A 23436-nucleotide genomic window follows, 5' to 3' on the forward strand; every position below is an offset into this window, starting at 1 on the left:
CTTGGGAAAAATAAGTGATTCTTTAGAGGAATTAAAGAAGCAAGGTGCTGAAACAAATAAGAAAATTGAAGAAATCTCTGGGAAAATTGATCTGAATACAAAAAGTATAACTGACCTTGGAAATAAAGTGAACTCTAATGCAGAGGCAATTGGGAAACTATTGGAAGATTCATCTACAACGCGAAAGATAGCCGAAGAAGCTAAGGAAATTGCTACTGCTGTTGAAGGGAAACTTCCACCGGTGTACAGGAAATTGGATGAGTATGATCTGACACTTTCAATGCAGGATATGCAACGCAAGGAGAAAAACCTAAGGATTAGACTTGTGCCGGAAAAAGAAGGAGACAACTTGGTGGATTATTTGACAAAAGAGTTTTCTGACTTTTGGAAGCAAGATTTGAAAGAAGAAGAGCTCAAAATTGAGAGTGCATTTAGGTTGGGAACAAGGCAGAAGAAGAATAGACCCAGAGACTGCTTGATAACTCTAAGATCCAAAGAAGAGAGGGACAAAATATTGAACCTGCATTATCAAACAACTCTTCGGATTGAGGATTCTTATATTGAGATTTTTAAAGACATCCCTAAAAGTATCTTGGATGCAAGAGGCCCGTATAAGGATTTGGTGACACTACTGAAGAGGAACTACATACCATTCAGGTGGGAGTTTCCCCAAGGCTTGTCTTTTAAATATAAAGGCAAGAAAAGAAGAATAAAAACAGTGAGCGATAAAGACAAGTTCTTGGGAGAACACGAAGAAGACCTACAGAAAGAGACCCATCCAGGAGAAGGACATCCGTCAAGATTAGACAAAGACACAGAACCACCGACAAAGGACGAACAACAATTGGGAGCTGTAGGAGGAATTAAATAACCCCATCATGGCTTTGCAACTTCTAACTTGGAATTGTAATGGGCTAAACAACCCCCGAAAAAGAAAAAAATATATTTCATGCTTTAAAGAAAGATCATTTGGACTTGATTTGTTTACAAGAGACCCATGTAACAAGAGCACATAGAAAATTGTTAACAAATAAGAGACTGGGACAAGAATTTATATCTTCAGATAAAGTAAAAAAGAGAGGAGTGGTGATCTACGTAAAGGAAAATTTGCAGCCGAAACAAATCTTTAAAGATGACCAAGGAAGATATTTGGCAATTGAAATTCAATTTCAAGGAGAAAAATTTCTGATAGTGGGGGTGTATGCACCAAATGAAGGGAAAACAGAATTCTTTAAGAAGTTGCATGAGACTTTAATGGACTATATGGACTATAAACTGATTATGATGGGAGACATGAATGGAGTAGTTTCAACAAATATGGACAAAGCACAAAGACAGGTAGTCACAAAAGATGGAAGACTACCAAAAACTTTTTTTGAAATGACTGACAATATGGATTTGATTGACATTTGGAGAATGAAACACCCACTAGAGAGAGAGGGAACCTTCTTTTCTGAAGCCAAAATGACATGGACTAGGATCGACCAAATTTGGGTGACTAGCGGTATGGCGTCGAATATAAAGAAAGTGGAAATCTGCCCAAAAACTCTCTCCGACCATAATGCAGTAAAGATGGTGATGAAGCAAACAACAACTGGCTCTTTCAGATGGAGAATGAATGACACCTTATTTAGAGACGAGGAGATCTGTAAAAAGGCCCAAAAAACCCTGAAAGATTATTTTGAAATTAATCTAAGGACTAAAGTAGAAAAAAGAATAGTATGGGACGCAAGCAAAGCCGTGATGAGAGGGTTTTTGATACAACAAAATACATTAAAGAGAAGAAAGCAAAATGAGAGGAAGGAGAAAATTCTGGATAAGATAAAAGAAGGGGAAAGGAAATTAAGATTGAAGCCAAAATCGCAAGAGATTCTAAGAGAAATTAAATTGTACCAAACACAATATATGGAACTGATGAATCAAGAAATAGAATGGAAAATTAAACAAATGAGACAGAAGTCTTTTGAATCTGCAGACAAATGTGGCAAGTTATTGGCTTGGCAAATAAAGAAGAGACAAAAACTCAACACGGTAACAAACTTAGAAGTGGAAGGAAAGAACATATGCAACCCAGTAGAAATTAGGAATTGTTTTCAGAACTACTTTAGACGATTGTATACACAAGGGCCGCAGAATGAAACAGATATACAACAATTCCTCGAGAAAAATGGGCTGAAAAAGATTTCGCAGGAAAGTAAAACAATTTTGAATCAGGAGATATCAATACAGGAAATAGAAGATGCCATTCAAAACATGACGTTGGGCAAATCACCTGGACCAGATGGACTGACTTCCAAATATTACAAAGTTTTGAAGGAAGGACTTATACAACCTTTGAAGGAAGTCTGTAATGAGATCATGAAGGGGAAAAGGGCACCCGATACGTGGAGAGAGGCCTACATTACACTTATACCAAAGACAGAGACTGAAAAGACCCAACTTAAGAACTACCGACCCATCTCCCTACTAAATGTGGATTACAAAATCTTTGCTGATGTTTTAGCAAAGAGACTGAAAAGAGTTTTGATGGAGGAGATTCATGGGGACCAAGCGGGCTTTCTCCCGAAAAGGCATTTGTCGGACAATGTAAGGAATATAATTGACATTTTGGAGAAATTGGAAGTGAATATAAACACTAAGGCTGTTTTGATATTTGTGGATGCCGAGAAAGCCTTTGACAACATTTCTTGGAGTTTTATGTTGAAGAACCTCCGGGGGATGGGGGTAGGCCAAGGGTTTGAAAATGGTATAGGTGCAATATATTCTGAACAGAAAGCAAAATTAATTGTAAATAATGTTGTAACAGAAGAGTTTAAGATTGAAAAAGGGACACGACAGGGGTGCCCTATTTCCCCATTACTTTTTATATCGGTCCTTGAGGTTTTGCTTAATATGATCAGGAGGGACCAGTTGGTTAAAGGCATTCAGGTCGGAGTCAAACAATACAAATTGAGAGCATTTGCAGATGACCTGGTGCTTACATTACAGGAGCCAGAAGCTAGCACGAAAAGAGTTTTGGAAATAATCCAAGAGTTTGGTCAATTGGCAGGATTTAAATTGAATAAGTTAAAGACTAAGGTATTGGAGAAAAATCTAACACAGATTGAAAAAGAAAGGTTTCAGAATGAGACGGGGTTGACTGTGGCCAAAAAAGTGAAATATTTGGGTGTGAATATGACAGCTAAGAATGTGAATTTATTTAAAGACAATTATGAAAAAACTTGGACAGAAGTGAAAAAAGATCTAGAAATATGGTCAAACTTGAAACTTTCCTTGTTAGGTCGAATTGCAGTTATAAAAATGAATGTTTTGCCAAGAATGTTGTTTTTGTTTCAAACATTACAAATAATGGATAAAATGGATTGTTTCAAGAAGTGGCAGAAAGATATATCTAAATTTGTCTGGCAGGGCAAGAAGCCCAGAATAAAATTTAAGATATTAACGGATTCAAAGGAAAGAGGGGGGTTTGCCCTGCCAGACTTTAAATTGTACTATGAAGCGGCAGCTTTCTGCTGGCTAAAAGAATGGCTGCTTCTTGAAAACACAGACATTTTGGATTTGGAAGGATTTAACAATATTTTTGGGTGGCATGCATATTTGTGGTATGACAAGGTTAAAGCGCATAAAAGTTTCAAAAACCATATTGTCAGAAAAGCACTGCTGAATGTCTGGGTTAAATATAAGGACTTGCTGGAAAACAAGACTCCAAGATGGTTACCACCAATGGAAGCTAAGGCAGTTAAAAAGCTAAATATGGAGTCGAAATGGCCAAGATACTGGGAAATCTTGGAAAAGGAAGGGGACAAACTGAGATTGCAGAGTTTTGAAAAATTAAAAGGGAAGGTGAGAGATTGGTTACATTATCACCAAATAAATGAAGTGTTCAAACTAGACAGAAAAATAGGCTTCCAGGTGGAAAAATCAAAATTAGAGACTGAACTGTTAGAACCCAGTACTAAGAATTTGTCAAAAATGTATGATCTGCTGCTGAAATGGAATACACAAGATGAAATGGTAAAATCAAGTATGATTAAATGGGCTCAGGACATTGGTCATAACATCATGTTTGCTGATTGGGAAAAGTTGTGGACCACCGGGTTGAAATTTACGGCGTGTAACGCCTTAAGAGAAAATATAATGAAAATGATTTATAGGTGGTACATAACCCCAGTCAAGCTTGCAAAGATCTACCACTCGCCTGATAATAAATGTTGGAAATGTAAAGAAAAGGAAGGTACATTCTTTCACCTCTGGTGGACGTGCCCGAAGATTAAGGCATTCTGGGAAATGATTTATAACGAACTGAAAAAGGTATTTAAATATACTTTCCCCAAGAAACCAGAGGCCTTTCTCTTGGGTATTGTCGGCCAGGGGGTGTTAAAGACAGATATAACTTTTTTCATGTATGCTACAACAGCAGCTAGAATACTTATTGCAAAGTACTGGAAGACACAGGATCTACCCACACTGGAGGAGTGGCAGATGAAGGTGATGGACTGTATGAGTTTGGCGGAGATGACGAGCAGAATCCGAGACCAGGGAAGAGAAGCGGCGGAAGAAGAATGGAAAAAGTTCAAGGACTATTTAAAGAAATATTATAAAATTGGAGACAGTTAGAATGATGTTGGATTAAAACAAATGGTTACTATCAGTAATGGTTAAGACAAAGAGAATAAGGGTGATTAGCATAAATCTATAATAAAATAAGGCAAGATTTCGCTGAATAACTGTAAGATTTTGGAATACAGAAACGGGAAGTAAGAGGAGGTCGAGGAAGTAAGGTTTTAGAAATTGGGTTATGAAATGGTACTTGTTCTATGTTTTATTATTGTTGAATGTTTGTTTATGTATGTTTTGTTTCTGTTATATAAAAAATTGTTCAATAAAAATATTATAAAAAAAAAAAGGATTTGCTGAAATAATTAATAACTAGAATACAAAAAAGGGAGGTGTGAGGAGGTCGATGAAATAAGTTAATGAAAGACAAAGATATGGAAATATTGGATGTGTTTTTAATTGTTTTTGCTTTTGTTTTTGTTTTGATGTATTGTGTCTTTTGTTGTTGTTTTTTCTTTTCTTCTCTTTATGTACTGTAATGTATTGATTTGTATTGTTTACTTTTTCTCTTTTTTTACTTCTATCTGTAATCTTTAAACTTTTAATAAATATTATTTAAAAAAAACACCAAAGGGTTGCAGATCACAGTCACAGCCTTGCATGCGGTGGAATCAGCAGCGGAGTAAGGCTATCGGGCACCTGGGGTTGCGCACGTGCCCTGCGCCCAGGGGTGAGGCCAACCAGGGCAGGATGCTCAGCCGGGCCTCCAAGGAGTCTGCCTGCCTCCTCTCACTCAGCCACCCTACAGCTGAGAGGGAGGTGGCAGGTGGACCATTTGGGAGAGCACGGAGTCTGTGGGCACCCGAGCCACCATGTCACACCCAGGAGAGATGCATGGCTCAGGTGTGCTGCAGGCCCTGCGGTGAGTGCCGCCCGGGATTTTGTCACCCCCTCAGTGGTGGCACCCGGGGCGGTCTGCCCCCACCGCACTCCCTCCCTCCGCCCCCGGGTGGAATCCCTGTTCGATTCATTATTACTGAGTCCAGGGTCACATGCACAAGAGGGCAACCGAAGCGCAAGACTGGCGAGAGCTGGTTGAAGAGGAACGTAACAGCGGAATGTTAAAGAGAAAAACAACTTCAGATAAAGCACAAGGAGGGTTCTGATACGTGCAGTAAAAAATAAGTTGCATTTCAAGGGCTGCGGTTGGATGAGAAGGTGAAACAGCCAAGTTGACACACACTTTCTCTGTGTAGTGTTTTCTAATGGAAGGCTCTCACAGAGAGGGTCGGGGATAAAGGAATGAAATAATAATAACAACCAGATTCCCCCCCCCCCCGATGCAATAGAACCAAACTGGTCTATAGTAGAAGAAGAAGAAGAAGAAGAAGAGTTTGGATTTGATATCCCGCCTTTCACTCCCTTTAAGGAGTCTCAAAGCGGCTAACATTCTCCTTTCCCTTCCTCCCCCACAACAAACACTCTGTGAGGTGAGTGGGGCTGAGAGACTTCAGAGAAGTGTGACTGGCCCAAGGTCACCCAGCAGCTGCTTAACTTAACAATGATTAAGTTAGCGTATTAAAAAATAATACATATAAATCATCCTAACAGATTTCTGGGAAAATAGGTATTTTCCATAACGTTTTGGAGTACATAATGAAAATGTTCAACCTCACGCTGCTTCTGCCCTGTTGTAATATCACGAGGACCTGTTTATGGATTATTATTGTTATTTGTTTACTTTATTGAATTTAAATATAAAACAATAAAAAACTAATACTAATAATAATACTATTGTGATTTCTGTTCTAGGCAGCAAAACGTCCTGAGCAAACCGTGTGAAAATATGAAATAGACAGGTTTAAAGTATTATTATTATTATTATTATTATTATTATTATTATTATTATTATTTTGCAATAAAGGATCAATCCACCTCTTTGCCCGTCTAAAGTGTGGCTTCTCCCTGTGGAAAGGAATTCCTGCGGTGACATCATGGAGAAGAGCCAGCTCATATCCACACATGGGAAAAAGAAAGGGAGTTATTTGGGGGTTAGCGTGAGTCTCATTTCTGCCTGGGGCCATAATGAATAGATGCCTTTCATTCAGCCGGGCGAGAAACGCCTCTCCTTAGTCACCCAATGGATGCCACCAGAGAGAATCTATTTGCGAGGAGTTATTGTGTCCATGAAACAAAAGGGAGCAGCTCTGGGCAAGCTTGGCTGCCCTTAAGTAAAGGAGCACAGCATGCAAAAGGGATCACAAAAAAAATAATTAGCCAGGGACCATTGGATTTCTCTTCTCTGGGGAGCCGCGGGCTCCTGTGCCAGCCTCTGGGGTAGATCCACCGGGTGCCCACAGAGCCAATTTAATGTGGCTGGGCTAAGTCAGTTAAGGGGTGAAGGAAGGCTAACCGGCACCTGGTGCAGGGTGCCAGGGCAAACCGCTCAGAGGCGCATGCGCCATATGTAAAGTGCATGTGCACCGCTGCTACGTACAGTGCACATGCATGTGACATACGTAATGCTGCCACGCATGCCCACTAGGCAGTTTGCTGACAGCGCCGCTCGAGCGCCGTATGGACGGCAGCGCGATCCTCCACATGCAGCTGTGGGGGTGCGATGCCAGTGGCTCGTGACGCTGTGTCCGGGGGCAGCAGGGCAAGTCTCCCACAGAGTGCCTTCTTGTCACCCCCTCAGAGATGGCACCCAAGGCGGACTGCCCCCTTGCACCCTTCTATGTGGGGCTACCTTTGAAGGTGACCCGGAAACTACAACTAATCCAGAATGCAGCAGCTAGACTGGTGACTGGGAGCGGCCACCAAGACCACATAACACCGGTTTTGAAAGACCTATATTGGCTCCCAGTACGTTTCTGAGCACAATTCAAAGTGTTGGTGCTGACCTTGAAAGCCCTAAATGGCCTCGGACCAGTATACCTGAAGGAGCGTCTCCACCCCCATCGTTCAGCCCGGACACTCAGGTCCAGAGCCAATGGCCTTCTGGCGGTTCCCTCACTGCGGTTACAGGGAACCAGGCAAAGGGCCTTCTCGGTGGTGGTGCCCACCCTGTGGAACGCCCTCCCACCAAATGTCAAAGAGAAAAACAACTACCAAACTTTTAGAAGACATCTAAAGGCAGCCCTGTTTAGGGAAGCTTTTAATGTTTAATAGATTATTGTATTTTAATGTTTTGTTGGAAGCCGCCCAGAGTGGCTGGGGAAACCCAGTCAGATGGGTGGGGTATAAATTATTATTATTATTATTATTATTATTATTATTATTATTATTCCTCCGCCACTGAGTCAGTGCTACAGACAGACAGCGATGGTCCTCAGGAAGCCTCGCCCAGAGATAACCGACTTCTGTTCTCTCTCTTACGGTATGAACCTGTATTGCCCAACACAAACTTTCATCTCACGATACAAATTAATCCATCAAATGGGGGGTTCTAGGAATCATGAGTGGACATGAGTGAGAAAGGCTTCAGGAGTAAACCCTAAGGAACACGAAATACCCACCACCATGTAGGACATCTTCAGGAGAAGAAAAGTCTAAGGAGTAAACCCTACACAAATCCAGAATGGAGTCCCTAAGACCATTGGATCATGCCTTGTTTGCCTCCTTCTGGCAACTCCTACAGCCAAGCTGGTGACAAATGTCTTGCTCTGATTTCTTTTGGACCACCTCAGGGAGGCTGAGAGGAGGGTCTTGTCATCTGGGCTGCCCAGGACCTCCAGACACACTGCCCAGGTTTGCACCTCAGGACGGTCACTACATAGAATTCATGGAATTACAGAGTTGGAAGGGACCCGAAGAGTCATGTAGTCCAGCCCCCTGCAATGCAGGAATCTCAACTAAAGCATCCATGACCGATGGCCACCCATCCTCCACATAAAAACCTCCAAGGAACAAGAGTTCACCATCTCCCAAGGGAGTCCATTCCATTCTCACTGTCTGAAAGTTCTTCCTGATGTTTAGTTAGAATCTCCTTTCTTACAACTTGAAGCCATGGGTTCGAGTCCTCCCCTCTGGAGCAGGAGAAAACAAGCTTCCTCCCTCTTCCATGGGACAGCCCTTGAGATACTTCAAGATGGCTCTGTATCTCCTCTCAGTCTCCTCTTTTCCAGGCTAAACATACCCAGCTCCCTCAACACCACAGAAGGAGAAGACCAGGGGGAGGAGAGGACTTGGGGGAGGACTAGAATGATCTTACCCAACACTCTCCAATCACAGCAATTGGGGGCGGAGCTAGAGTTTGCCTAATGCGGGATGCAAGATTAGCCTAGAATGCTATGACCTCACTCAGCACTCTCAAACCACAGCAAATGGGGGCGGAGCTAGACTTTGCCTAATGAGGGATGCAAGATGTTATGGCCTGGGATTCGGACTCGGATGCTGAACCTGAGGGATCCCAGCCTGCACAGGATTCCCTGCCTCCAGATCCAGCTGAGCCGGGGCTGGGGCCTGAGCCTGAAGGGTCCTCACCTGTGCTGGCTCCTCAGGTGCAGGCACCAGCTGAGTCTGCTCTGGCTCCTGAGGTGATGGAGGACCCATTGCCTGCAGGTGCTCCACTCTCAGCCCCGTCAGAGGAAGCTGAGGTTGCCTCTGGGTCCAGTAACCCTCCAGCCTCTCCTGAGCTGCAGAGGCTCAGGGCAGAGAGGCGGAGGGAACTAAGTTCCCACAGGAGGAGGGCTCGCCTCCAGGCCAGGAGAGGTGAGTCAGAGGATCGGGGCCGCCCTATGCCTCAGGGCAGATAAAAGCCGGCCAGCCCCAGTCCCAAGTTGTGGGAGCAACATTGCTGGTTGCTAGTTCCTGCCTGAACCCTGTCCTGCTCTCCTGCCTGAGCTCCTGACCCGCCCTGGCTCACTGCTTGCATGCCTGTTCCTGACTTCACCCGACTCCCTGCCCTGCACCCAGATTCAGCTACTATGGACTGCCTCCACGTTGCACCTTTGACCACGGACCAGACTTGGACCTCGCTTCTCAGGTAACCCACGGGACCAGCACACAAGATTAGCCTAGAATGCTATGACCTCACTCAACACTCTCCAATCACAGCAATTGGGGGCAGAGGTAGACTTTACTTGATGAGAGATGTTCTGTCTCAGAAAACGTTTAGTGGAATTGGCTGGCAATTGCTCCGCTTGAGTTTCTTTTGAATCCTGCCCCCATATATCCCATTCAATTCCCATTCTTTTCTTTTTAGTTTGCTGTCTTTGTCTCAGCCTGTCCTCCACCACTTTTGGTTCTAGTTCCTAGGTAAGGTTTATTTACAACTGAATTTAGTTTCCTGCAACTTACTATCAGTTCTCTTATCAGAACTGTGTTGTGTTGTGTGTGTGCGTGTGTTGTGAGTACATTGCACACAGTCCAGTACTTTATTATAACAACAGCCAGCCACATCATTATAGTGTTTTTCTGATTCAAGTCTCCAGGGCCAGATGAACTGCATCCAAGAGTATTAAAAGAACTGGCAGATGTGATTTCAGAACCACTGGCAGTCATCTTTGAGAATTCCTGGAGAACAGGCGAAGTCCCGGCAGACTGGAAGAGGGCAAATGTTGTCCCTATTTTCAAAAAGGGGAAAAGAGAGGACCCAAATAATTACCGCCCAGTCAGTCTGACATCAATACCAGGGAAGATTCTGGAGCAGATCATTAAGCAAACAGTCTGTGAGCACCTAGAAAGGAATGCTGTGATCACCAATAGTCAGCATGGATTTCTGAAAAGTAAGTCATGTCAGACTAACCTGATCTCGTTTTTTGACAGAATTACAAGCCTGGTAGATGAAGGGAACGCAGTGGATGTAGCCTACCTTGATTTCAGCAAGGCATTTGACAAGGTGCCCCATGATATTCTTGTAAAGAAGCTGGTAAAATGCGGTCTTGACTTTGCTACCACTCAGTGGATTTGTAACTGGCTGACTGACCGAACCCAAAGGGTGCTCATCAATGGTTCCTCTTCATCCTGGAGAAGAGTGACTAGTGGGGTGCCACAGGGTTCTGTCTTGGGCCCGGTCTTATTCAACATCTTTATCAACGACTTGGATGATGGACTCAAGGGCATCCTGATCAAATTTGCAGATGACACCAAACTGGGAGGGGTGGCTAACACCCCAGAGGAGAGGATCACACTTCAAAACGACCTTGACAGATTAGAGAACTGGGCCAAAACAAACAAGATGAATTTTAACAGGGAGAAATGTAAAGTATTGCACTTGGGCAAAAAAAATGAGAGGCACAAATACAAGATGGGTGACACCTGGCTTGAGAGCACTACATGTGAAAAGGATCTAGGAGTCTTGGTTGACCACAAACTTGACATGAGCCAACAGTGTGACGCGGCAGCTAAAAAAGCCAATGCAATTCTGGGCTGCATCAATAGGAGTATAGCATCTAGATCAAGGGAAGTAATAGTGCCACTGTATTCTGCTCTGGTCAGACCTCACCTGGAGTACTGTGTCCAGTTCTGGGCACCACAGTTCAAGAAGGACACTGACAAACTGGAACGTGTCCAGAGGAGGGCAACCAAAATGGTCAAAGGCCTGGAAACGATGCCTTATGAGGAACGGCTAAGGGAGCTGGGCATGTTTAGCCTGGAGAAGAGGAGGTTAAGGGGTGATATGATAGCCATGTTCAAATATATAAAAGGATGTCACATAGAGGAGGGAGAAAGGTTGTTTTCTGCTGCTCCAGAGAAGCGGACACGGAGCAATGGATCCAAACTACAAGAAAGAAGATTCCACCTAAACATTAGGAAGAACTTCCTGACAGTAAGAGCTGTTCGACAGTGGAATTTGCTGCCAAGGAGTGTGGTGGAGTCTCCTTCTTTGGAGGTCTTTAAGCAGAGGCTTGACAACCATATGTCAGGAGTGCTCTGATGGTGTTTCCTGCTTGGCAGGGGGTTGGACTCGATGGCCCTTGTGGTCTCTTCCAACTCTATGATTCTATGATTCTATGATTCTATGATTCTATGATAATTGTTATAATTCCAGTTGCTAGGCAGCCACCAAGCAAGCAAGACAACAGCCTAGTTTTGTGGGACACAATGTTATTCTCATCATCATCACCACCACCATCATCATCGTCTAGCCACCCACACTTTGTGTAAAACATTCGCCAGCATTATTATTATTATGATTATGATTATGATTATTAATTATTCCTGAAGCTGAGGACCTCTGGGTGGCTGGAGTGTTCAACAAACATAATCACTTACCAATACCTTACCTGGAAATAAGCTTTATTGAACATAGTTGTAAAATTATCTCTTTCAGTTGAATGACTGAATCATCGGCACAAACGTTTTTCTACAGATTGTTTTTTTAAAATATAAAATCAAGCCTCCTCATTGTTTACCTGTCTCTTTGTGCTTTTTTTTGAAATATTACTGTTTTCAAATATTGAACTTTTATTTTCTTCCTTTTAATATCCGAATTATTTGCATACACGGTTCCCCCCTCCCCTTTCCATCCCCAGGGTTCTGAAAGAATGGAGAATATTCGTAATAATTATAATAACTCTTGCTTAGGCAAAACTCTTTTTCTTTTTAATGAAGTCAAAAGCTGAGATAATTTAAGGAAAAAAGGTCTTCAATTTTTTTTCCCATTACCGACTTGTATAGAAGGGGAAATTTACAGTGTATTGGAAAAATTGGCTGATTATAGGTATGGGATGGAGCCAGGTAACTGGAAATAATTTGTACAGGTTTTATTTTTTTCTTTTATTATTTTTTTTGTAAAAGTGATTTGCTGTCGTTGGTTTTTTTTCTGTATTTTTTTCTTAAAATTTTGCTAAAATAATAAAATAATATTTCACAATTTTGCACAAGAGTCTGATGAAAGGGCAGAGGACTTCTCTTCTCCGTGTTTTTGACATGAAACCAGGTCGGCTGGCTTGCATTTTGCCGCAAAGAGTCTTGTTTGCTTCCCCTCGCCCCGCTGGCCTCCCCCTGCTTCCTCAGCTCGCTAAAAGTAAGGACCAATCTGGTTTTGCGCACAGGTTAGAGTAAGAAAAACTCCGTGTTTGTGTGTATCTCTGTGTGTGTTTGTGTGTGTGTGAACCACCTTCTTTTACAACTCCTCCAGCCAACCTCACATGGTACTCTGAAAAGCAAAGGCTGCAACCGTTTCCCCCAGGATCAAACGGGCACCAATTTCTCACAGGCGCTACGTAGAAAGGCCATGGCTGTCGGGAAGGTCTCTGCCCGCAAGGGGCTTCCAAGTCAATCCATCTCCAGAAGCAGCTCGCTGCTTTTGCTCTTTACCATTCCTCTTCAGCGTTTACGATGGACTTTTTATTGATTGATTTTTTATTTTTTTTGCTCTTTAGGGAAAAAAAGAGAAGTGTTTTTTGTTTTTGCAAACATCCCCCGAACCTGCAAGCTTCTCCCCTCCGTGATTCCGTTTCCCCACCCACCCCACATTTCGTTTTTCTTCTTCTCAGGCTTGTTATTGTTGAAGGCACTTGGTTTCCATGGCGTTTTAGAAAAAAAGATGGTAGTTTGGTTTCGTCACTTGGTTCAAACGGATGACTCCGGCCGGGCTTGGGAGGGGAGGGGGCGGAGCAGGAGGAAAGGGGTCTCAGAGGGTGCGAGGGCCTGGGGGCAGGGGAAGATGGCGTCCGGGCATGGCGTCCGAGTGGCCGCAAGCCAACTTTGGACAGACCCGTGTCACCACCGAACGTCCGAACGTTCCCGGAGTTACGTCGATGCATGCAAAGCGAGGAGGCCGCATACCGTGGATCTAGCCTTGCCATGGGGAACTGAAACGAGAATGTCTTCAAGAAGAGCTCGGGTGCCGCCGGGTCCTCCTTCCCGAGGGCAGAGGCGAGGAAAGGGGGCCTGAAAGGGCGGCGTGGGACTCGATGCGGGGAAAAACCTCGTGTGGAAGGGGGAAGAACAGAAATGCAGGCTCATCTTCTACCCTGTTTCGCAGTGAGGTGTAGGGAGTGGGCTCTCTCCTCCGTTCCCCCTTCTTTCACGCTCTCTCTCTTTCACGAAATCTCTCCGTTGGCAAGTCATGAGGGCCTCCATGGCAACAAGCGAGCTATTCATTTGAAACAAAACAAGCCATGACTTTGTGCTTTGAACAAGGAATTCTATAGCTCTTTGACAGAGTTCTTCCAATGAATGCTGTGTATATGTGTGTATGTGTGTGTCTCTCTCTTTCTCTCTCTGGTTTCGTTTGTTCGTCTCTAATTAACCACAAAAGCACCTGAAGGTCTCTCTCCTTCACTTCCACGTGGAAAACTGTGGCGTCCGCAGCCCCTTTGTCGCTCCATCTCTTTTGTCTTTTATAAACTCCCAAGGCTCCCTTTTTTATATATATTTATATTTTTTTAATGTTTGATTCTTCTTCTTCATCGTCTTCTTCTTTTTTTATTTTTTAAAAAATCGTTTTTGAGTCAGTCAGTGGAGGAATCTTTGGTAGTTTTTGTTTCTTTTTAAAAATGTTCTTGTTTCCTCATGCCCACGTTGTCTGCTGTAGCCTCTGCCGGAATAAGGTCACCTCTGATGACTTAAGACAGACATGAGAAGGAAAACGGGGAAAATCCGTATATGTGGCAGAGTCCTGACTGTGCCCGAAGGTATATCTGAAGAGAGAAGGGGAAAGAGAGTTAGCAAGTGTTGGAGTTAGGCAGGCCTCTGAGGATTCAATGGACGGACAGAATTCTCCCTTTCCTGTTTCCAGTTCGACGCAGTTTTTTGCCCTCCCAAAAACCTGACCAGATTTCAGATGCATTCCTCCTAGAAAGAACATTTTCCTATGAAACTGCCCTTCCATCACTGCTAGAAGTATAGTCTTTCAGTGCAGAATTTGCTTGATAAATTCATTATCTTCCTCCCCTTTCAGTGGTATGAGCTGGGGGGTTCAGTTGCTAACAGGGGCTCACGGCCGGCTTACCCATAGGCGCTAGGAGTGCAGGGCACCCAGGCGCTGGACTCTCAGAGGTGCCAGGCCAAGAGTCCAGGGCCGAGATTTGGAGTCCGGGGATTGAAGAGCCAGGCCAGCCGCTGCCGAGTGGAGCAGAGCCCGATGGAGCACCGCAGGTGTTTCTGCTGCGGGCGCTGAGGCAGCTGGCCATCTCTGCCCTTCTGAGTGCCTGGGATAGGCGGGCCGTAGAGAGGCCCGCCCAACGCACACATGCTGCTCACACGAAGCACGCAGTTTCCCTCCCAAGCCTCTGGGGGGTTGCTCTCCTCTTGCAGCAGCATGGGAGAGAGTTGCGTGCCCCCCGAAAAGTTCAACAACTCTGAGCTGCCCCCCTAAAATTGGGGGCGCTGGCCAGTTTTCTGCACCCTGGCACCGCATATGCTAAAGACAGCCCTGTAGGGCTTGGACTACATGACCCTCGCGGTCCCTTCCAACAATTCTGTTTTTCCAGTTGTGCATCTTGTTCCGTAATGCCATTAACTAGACCTGTATTTTTCTCCTCCTTTTTGGCTAGTTCACCTTTATGAGCAACCCACAGCTTCAATTCAGTGTTGGCCTGAATGTCACGGGGGGTTAATGACAAACGAGTAGCGTCCTTGGCTAAAGGGACAGAGCGGTTAGCCACTTAAATTGCGATTAAGGGGCTGCTTCCCCGTTTGCAAGTCTTCTGTTCCAAAGGAAGCAGTCAGGAGACATTAAGCCTCTTACACATTTCATGCCGTAATACGAGGAGATGCGCATGGGAGAGCGAAACGGAGAAATGGGAGCAATCTGCCGTAGCGTTTTAATGTTCTGATGCTCTGCTGAATTATAGCGCTTTAACCTGCTCGGAGACCTTAGGGGGAAGGGCAGGAAACAAACAAACAAACAAATATTGATCTTCTGCAAACTAAGGCGTAACCCATAGGTTGGCAAACTAAGGCCCAGGGGCCGGATCTGGCCCAATTGCCTTCTGGATCCAGCCCATGGATGGTCTGGGAATCGCCACGTGGATCAGCGTGGGGATTCTGTTCGTTTGGGCTGCACCATTTCTCTCCCTCACATGCATCGCAGCGCTGCCTCCTCCCTCCCTCCTCCTGGCTTCTCCTTGCCCTGCCTAGAGGAGGAAGGGGGCCGGGCAAAACTGGCTGAGCACCATTTTGAGTAGCCCCTCTCCAGAGCCAGCCCTTTGCACCGCTCATCATCCCTCTGCTGCCACCACCGCCAGCTCCTGCCACTCGCAAGGCCCAGGTAAGCAGCCACCGGGGCTCGTCTGGTGCTGTGGAGAAGGGAGGGGAGAGTCGTGGGGGTGATTTTTTCTCCAAAATATAGTCTGGCCCCCCACAAGGTCTGAGGGACAGTGGACCGGCCCTCTGCAGAAAAAGTTTGCCGAACCCTGTAACCCATTGCAATTTACTCAGTGGCAGAGCGCATCTAAATAGGGCCTGGATCGGGTGCAAGGGGCAAGTCCCCAAAGGGGGCGCGACACGGAGGGAGTCCGCTACAGCACTGGCACAGGGGCGCCCTCACATACCCCAGTCCAGGAGAGTGGGTGGCACAGCCTCTCTCTGTCCTTGGGTCTTGATTCACCCTGGGAAGGGGGGATGCGGGGGGGCGTGCCGGGTGGGGGCAGGACACACAGAGGGGGGTCTTCATCCTTCAAGCTCTCCAGCTCCCACTGCCAACAGGGCGCAAGGGGTGCCTCTGAGGGGGTTGCCTAGTTTGTGCCCCCCCCAGATTGTACGCCCTGGGCTACGGCCCCCATGCCTCCCAAGCTACACCACTGAATTTACCTGTTCCTTAGTAGTAGCTTATATTTAGAATACGCAACAAGCCCTCCTGTTGATCATGGCTTATTTATTGTGCCTTCCTCTAAGCCCGTTTTTTCTTCCCATCCCAGATAAAAGCATTTATTAATTGCAGTTTCTACCCATTTATTATCGCTCATATATTTTCTTTCTTTTTTTTCTTTTTTTTGCAAAACGTCAAATTTTTGCCACGTTTATTTTCAGGGTCGTCGCTCTTGTTGTTTTACAATATTTTCCAGATCCTCCTGTTCATTTCCATGGATGCAGTCTAGAAAGAGGCTCCTGTGGTTATGCTTAAGGGTTCGAACTTAAACTGGCTACTGATTAGTTTCTGGGCCCAATTCAAAGTGCTGGTTTTGAGCTATAAAGCCTTAAACGGCTCAGGACTGCAATACCTCAAGGACCGCCTCTTCCCATATGAACCCACCCGGACCCTGAGATCATCTCCTGAGGCCCTCCTTCGTTTGCCTCCTCCTAGAGAGGTCCGGAGGGTGGCAACATGAGAACGGGGTCTTCTCTGCGGTGGCTCCCCGTCTGTGGAACACTCTCTCCAGGGAAGTTCGCCTGGAACCTTCATTATACAGCTTTAGGTGGCAGGCAAAAACATTACTTTTTAACCAGGCCTTTGGTTGATCTTATTGACACCCAACACTATTTTAGAATGTGGCACTTTTTTGGGAAGGGTGTTTATTGGGTTATTGCTTTTGGTTTGATTTTATATGTTGCCGTCTTGTTGTGAACCACCCTGAGACCTCTGGGTATAGGGCGGAGTATAAGTTGAATGAAAGAAAGAAAGAAAGAAAGCTTTTGGTTTGATTTTATATGTTGTCGTCTTGTTGTGAACCACCCTGAGACCTCTGGGTATAGGGCGGAGTATAAGTTGAATGAAAGAAAGAAAGAAAGAAAGAAAGAAAGAAAGAAAGCTAGCTAGCTTTTGGTTTGATTTTATATGTTGTCGTCTTGTTGTGAACCGCCCTGAGGCCTTCAGGTATAGGGTGGTGTATAAGTTGAATAAAAGAAAGAGAGTAAGAGAAGAACTTAGATTATTACATTTACACTGGGGCCTGGGATCAGATTGTGGCTGGGACACAGCTGCGAGGATAGAGTGGGTCAAAGAGGCACTTACGATTGTTCACATAGTCCTCTTTTGTGCATTCGCCTTCCACAATCGAGATGTCGTCGATGGCGATGTCGCCTTCGATACCCTTGCCACGAATCCCTTCAAAAACAACCTGCAATGAGATCACATGAGATGCACCTGAAAAAGATTATCAGTGCAGCAGGAGCAACAGAAATAGGGGATGTTCCAAGCAGAGTTACTTCCAACAGATACAGGGCCAGTTGAATCTCCTATGACTACTATATCTCTCCTTTCTGAATATTCGGTAATCTGTTTGAAGAAGGCATCATCCAAAGTTCCTTCTGTTTCTTTACATTTCTTTACTATGTAACATATGTGGTGGAAATGCAAAAAGATAAAGGAATTTTGGGACATGATCTACCATGAACTAAATTATTTTAGTTAACCTTCACCAAAAATCCCGAAGCCTTTCTCCTAGGTATTATTGGTGTAAATATATCGAAAGATTTGAGGACGTTATTTATGTATGCAACCACAGCCGTGAGAATACTATTAGCCCAATGTTGGAAAGGAGACAATATACTGACAAAAATGGAATGGCAGGCAAAACTAATTGAGTACGCTGAGATGGCAAGACTAACAGGGAAAGTTAGGAATCATGACGCCCAAACACTGAACACAGAATGGGACAAATACAGACAATACCTAAAAAATCCTTGTAAACATCTGAAATGTTTGGCAGGCTTTGAATGACTCCTGCATGGTGACATAACTTATGCATATATTAGATAAATATAAACTAGACGTTATTCAATATGCAGTTAATATAGAATTGTAGAGGACCCACGTGGAGGGAAGTCTTAATACTTTACTATATACTGTATTTTTCTGTCTATAAGACGCCTCCATGTATAAGATGTCCCCTATTTTGGGGGACTCAGATTTAAGAAAATGGGGAGAGAAATATCTGTGTAAAAGATGCCCCCTAATTTTTGACATTATTTTAAAGGAAAAAAACCTAGTCTTATACATGGAAAAATACGGTAATTTTATTTCATTTTCAACATTTAAGTATTTTTTCAACATTTAAGTATCTTTTTTCTTTTTATGTACATCTCTGATGGAGAATGATAATTGTGATGTATATTAAAAAAATCAATAAAGATTAAATGCAAAAAAAGAAGAAAAAAAGAAGGCATCATCCAAGTCTTCAGACTGGCTGGGGGGTCCATCACAGACCCCCGCAGTAAGAGAACAGTTGTTTCCCTCACCTACAGTTTTTACCCATATACTCTCAATCTGCCTTCCATACTCCAGGTCATGGATTTCTTCATAAGTGTACACATCCTTTACATGCAATGCTACTCCCTTCCTGTTTGGTCTATTCCTTTTGAACAGGTTAAACCCCTCAGTTTCTTACATTTCAGTCATGAGTTTTATCCCACCAGGTTTCAGTAATGCCTACCAGGTCATATTTGCTATCCTGAATTAAAAGCTCAAATTCATCTTGCTTGTTTCCCATATTCTGTGCATTAGTATAGAGACAACTGTAACCAGGAGGCAACTGCTGTCTCTGCTCCTCTGGCTCCGAATCAGTGTCTGAGATAAGGGCAAGGAATCAATTTTGCAGCTCCAGGGACACAGCATGGGTCCTGACAGTCCTGCTTCTGTGTGTCATATTCCTCCATCACCTGGAACAGGTGGTCTTCCTTCTCCCTATGGGCACCCCTCATGTCATCTGGCCCAATAGCTTGAATTGTGGATAGGTGGGGTTCAATGAGAGCCATCTTCAAATATCTCAAGGGCTGTTACGTTAAAGGTGGAGAAACCTTATTTTCTCATGCTCCAGAGGGGAGGACCTGAATCGATGCATTCAAATGATTAGAAAAGGAGACTCACACTAAACATTAGGGAAAACTTTCTGATGGCAAGAGCTGCTTGCCATGGGATAGAGTACCTGGCAAAATGGTAGACTCTCTTTCCTTGGAGGTTTTTAAGCAGAGGTTGGGTGGCTATCTGTCAGAGATTCTTTAGCTGTGATTCCTGCAGTGTGGTCGTTGTACTAGATGTCCCTCAGGGGTTCATTCCAACTCTATGATTCTATATTTTTTGTGGTTAATGCATATCTTATGGTGGTTCAGAAAAGGGCTATGTCAGACTGTCAGACTGCAAGACTGCAGTGAGATCTTAGAAGGTCCTTTGGGCAAGGACTGGCACTCTTTTCATCTATACAAAACAGCACTCCAGTAATGTTAAATTCTAGTTTATACTAGGAAATGCTCTTGCTATAATTTATCCCTGCCTTAGCTGGTCATTTAGAATCAGGGATTGCTGCAAAGCATTCATAATCCCCTCTTCAGATGAGAAATGCTTCGCCGATGATATGTGGGCCTGGAAAGCATAAAATAAATCTTGGATGCACTTCAGTGTGCGAATTAACCTATAAAAAGCTTTAATTTCTGTGCTGGAGCAACAGCATTTACTGCAGACAGAAATTCACTCTGATTCACTCTACTTAAAATTAACTGGGAGGTTTACATCCCTTCCCATTTAGGCTCTGAAATGCAAAATAAAGTTTGGTTGGCCCAGGAGCTGCAAAAAAGAAAGAAAGAAAGTAATTTAAAGTTCCAGCTGTGCTGACATTTATTCGGCTTTATTTGTTCAGCGTTTTCACGGCCCTAAATTTGTTTTATGCTGTAAAATAAGAAAAGGAGGGGCAGGGGAACCAGGGAGGCAGGAAACTCCAGGAGCGAATGGACAAATTGAATGATTCCACTGAAACGGACTCTTGCTAGTCCTGTTCATGGGGAAAGTAAGAAGGACAGGGCATTGGAGTTAGCAATGAGTTGTGCAAAAGCTATAAACATCACAGATGCATCTGGAGTTGGGGGTTTTTCAGTGGGGGATTATCTTGGGAATGGCAAAGTTCTTGGGGTACACTGCATAGACTAGAACCCCATGGGACTCACATTCACTATCCCCCTGCCCTCTCTATACTTGTAAGCAGTTTCCCTCTTGGTCTGAATGCCCCCCTATCAGTATTCACTGTGGTTTTCATTCTGCAAATGACACACAATTGATTATTGCCTCCCCCCCTCTGCAATTTGCATTGTGTTTCCTTTGCATTGAAATAAATGGGGTGGACCAGCCTAATAGTTACACAACTGATAGAGTAATTAATCATGGGAAATAAGGCCACAGGCGAGAGAGCAAGGTGGAAAAGAGCAGGTTTGTCAGAAGCCGAAGCGCAGGAGAGTGGAAACAGAGCGGCACGCAGGAAATATGTCTCAGAATAGAAATCAGTGCTGTATTACTGTATATCCCTAGTTGCAATTCAGTTCTAACCATGGCTACTGAGATGCAAGCCCCACTGAGTCTGAGGTATCTATGAAAAGGCAACATGGCTGTGAGTGCGCCACAGGGACAACTTGAATTTCATGGGATGCCCCTCAAAAGCAGCCAAATCTTCATTTCCTCTGCAACGTGTGATATCCAGCCTCGTAGCCCTGGCAGGTGCATTAACACAAAAGGATCAATTTTGTTCATCAGCCAAGAGCAAGAGACCAGAACGGATCTATTCGGCCACCTGACCCGTTTCAGGAAGCATCTGCCAATCATCTGCAGATGCTCCAGACCTTCAGACCTTTTCAGATGCATATGCAAGAGGGGAGAGAATGCTTTGCTTAGGAATATAAAGTCCAATATTGATGCTTAATCAGCAATGTCATCATATGCAAAAAAAATATTAAAAAAATGCTTTGATCAGCAACCCAAACGAAGAGATGAGTAACACATTAAAGATATTTCTATTTCTAAAAAAAAACAAAAAAAAAAAAAACAGTAATTTCGTTGTCCCTGAGAGGGGGCAATGACAATAAAGATATTTCTATTTCTATTTCTACATTATAATAATGGAACTACTGGATGACTGTGAATGTTGGACCTCGACCACCATCTGCCAGTTCAGAAGACTCTGAATTTCATCTATCTTTGGACGTTACATCTAAGACCAGGAGCACGAGTCTCCTGTGCCCATGACCATCCCAATGGAAGACGTGTCATTCCAAATTTGAGCTTCAGCACCCAGGAACGTCCTCCTGACTTGGGTGGCTATTTAGACACAGACAGTCCAACCCCATTACTCAGAAGGAAGCCCCACCAGTGGCGAAGCAACTAACTCAGGAGAAGATAAGGAGGGTCCAGAAGAAGGATTGGGCCAAAGGGAGCCCATCTAGTCTGCAGCCTGATCGCATAGGGACCAAGCAGGTGTCCATGGGAAGCCTGCCAGAAGGACCTGAGTGCGAGATCACTCCTCCATGCTTTATTCCCAGCAACTGGTATTCAGAGATCCCTGGCAAGTGGGTAGGCTTGTAGCAGATGGCTATGGGGATTTACTAATATGATGGCCATCTGTCAGGGTTGCTTTAGCTGAGATTCCTGCATTGCAGGGGGTTGGACTAGATGACCCTGGGGACCCTTCCAAATCTACAGTTCTATGATATGTGATTCCTGCATTGCAGGGGGAGTTGCTGGGTTAGATGACCCGCAGGTCCCTTCCAACTCCTCAGTCCTATGATTCTAGAGGACCTTTGGTCCAAGGTTTTCAGGGCAGATTACATTCAAGTCAATAATCTCACTGCTTTTGGCGATAATCAGATTGGAGCTTCAGTTTGTTAAGTTGGAGGAAAGAACTGAAACACTTGCAGAATCTCAGTGGGATCCCCATGTCTCTAGCACAGGGGTCCCCAAACTAAGGCCTGTGGGCCGGATAAGGCCCGAGGGACTCGTTTATCAGGCCCGCAACGAGCCCTGCCGCCTGCCACCCGCTCTTACCGGCACTGCGCTGCGCGGCTGCCCACCTCCGGGTCAGAGGGGCACCGGAAATAGTTTGTGCACATGTGCAAGCGTTGTGTGCATGCACAAGCATTGTGCGCATGCGCAAGCGTTATTTCCGGTGCACATCTGGGTCCAAGGAGGCCTGTGCACATGCGTACAAGTGATTTCTGGTGCTCCTCCGACCCGGAAGTGCACCGGAAATAGCGTGTGCGCACGCGTATGGGCATGCACTCCCCCGCCCTCCGGCCCGCTGCACGATCAGCGCTGGAGACACCGGCCCGAGGCGCGGTAAGTTTGCTGACCCCTGCTCTAGCACTTGCAATATGAGACATCCAAAGCTCAGTGCAGTTATGGGTGACGATTCCTGCCTGGAGATTTCTCTCTTTTGTTCCACCCTGTTTTGGATCCTGCCCCCCAAACCTCCCCCCAAAACTTCAAAACACCAAAAGCAATTTATAAGCTTTTTGTTGGCAGTGTGCTTGCTCCTATGAGTGCACATTCATGCATAACAGATTTTTTTAAAAAAAAAAAATTAGAGGAACCTCCTTGCTGCTATGAACCGCTGCTATGTTTTTCTTTGCAGTATAATTGTGATCGTTTTTATTGCGCTTCATATCATTTTAGTTGGGATTGAGTGGAATTGTGCACACCTTAGGCACGTTGCTTGTGCTTTGTGCATGACAGGTCGGTTTTTACAAAGGAGGAAACCAAGAAAATGGGGGTTACATGTGAGACTATGGCCCCCTGACCCTCCTTTCTTCCTCCTCTAAGACAACCATCTTACCTGGAACGAAGTGTTTGGGTGTATATTCACTCGGGCCTGAGACCAATGCTGCCCTTTGTTGCCACTCGATGACCAGAAGGGGTTTTCTATGGAAGCCTGGTTCTTCAACCGCAGGTAGACATTCAAGGTTCCTTTGGGGGGGGGAAGCAAACACACACAGCAGAAGGCAAAGGTTAGGAGGTTGTGAGATGTTGGGTGGTGGGATGCCGCAAGAGAAACCTGAAATGGGCCGCTGAGCCAGAGCTCTTGAATCACAGACGGGACCCCCAGAGGCATCTAGTCCAACCCTATGCAATGCAGGAATCTCAACACACAGTTCTCCTCATCCAATCCGAAACCACACCAGACCCTGCTTAGCTTTGCAAATGCATCAGCAGTGATTTGAAGACACGTAAGAAGACGCCTGCTTCTTGGGAGAAAAGCAATGTCAAACCTAGACAGCATCTCAAAAACCCTT

The 23436-nt window shown here is 44.7% G+C and overlaps 1 protein-coding gene across 2 annotated transcripts in view; it reads right to left on the reverse strand.

Annotated features, from left to right (window-relative positions):
- Positions 1-12083: 12083 nt before the first annotated feature.
- Positions 12084-23436, reverse strand: part of MDGA2 (MAM domain containing glycosylphosphatidylinositol anchor 2) — a 396877-nt gene continuing 385524 nt past the window's right edge. For both annotated transcript variants that reach the window (XM_053382658.1, XM_053382753.1), the window contains exons 15-17: positions 22980-23110; positions 17405-17510; positions 12084-14150 (exon numbers count right to left, since the gene is read on the reverse strand). In XM_053382658.1, coding sequence (XP_053238633.1) covers positions 14062-14150; positions 17405-17510; positions 22980-23110 — 326 coding nt within the window. In that variant the 3' untranslated portion in view covers positions 12084-14061. The remainder of the gene's footprint in view (positions 14151-17404; positions 17511-22979; positions 23111-23436) is intronic.

The sequence above is a fragment of the Podarcis raffonei genome, chromosome 1 (assembly GCF_027172205.1).
Source record: "Podarcis raffonei isolate rPodRaf1 chromosome 1, rPodRaf1.pri, whole genome shotgun sequence".
NCBI lineage: Eukaryota > Metazoa > Chordata > Lepidosauria > Squamata > Lacertidae > Podarcis > Podarcis raffonei.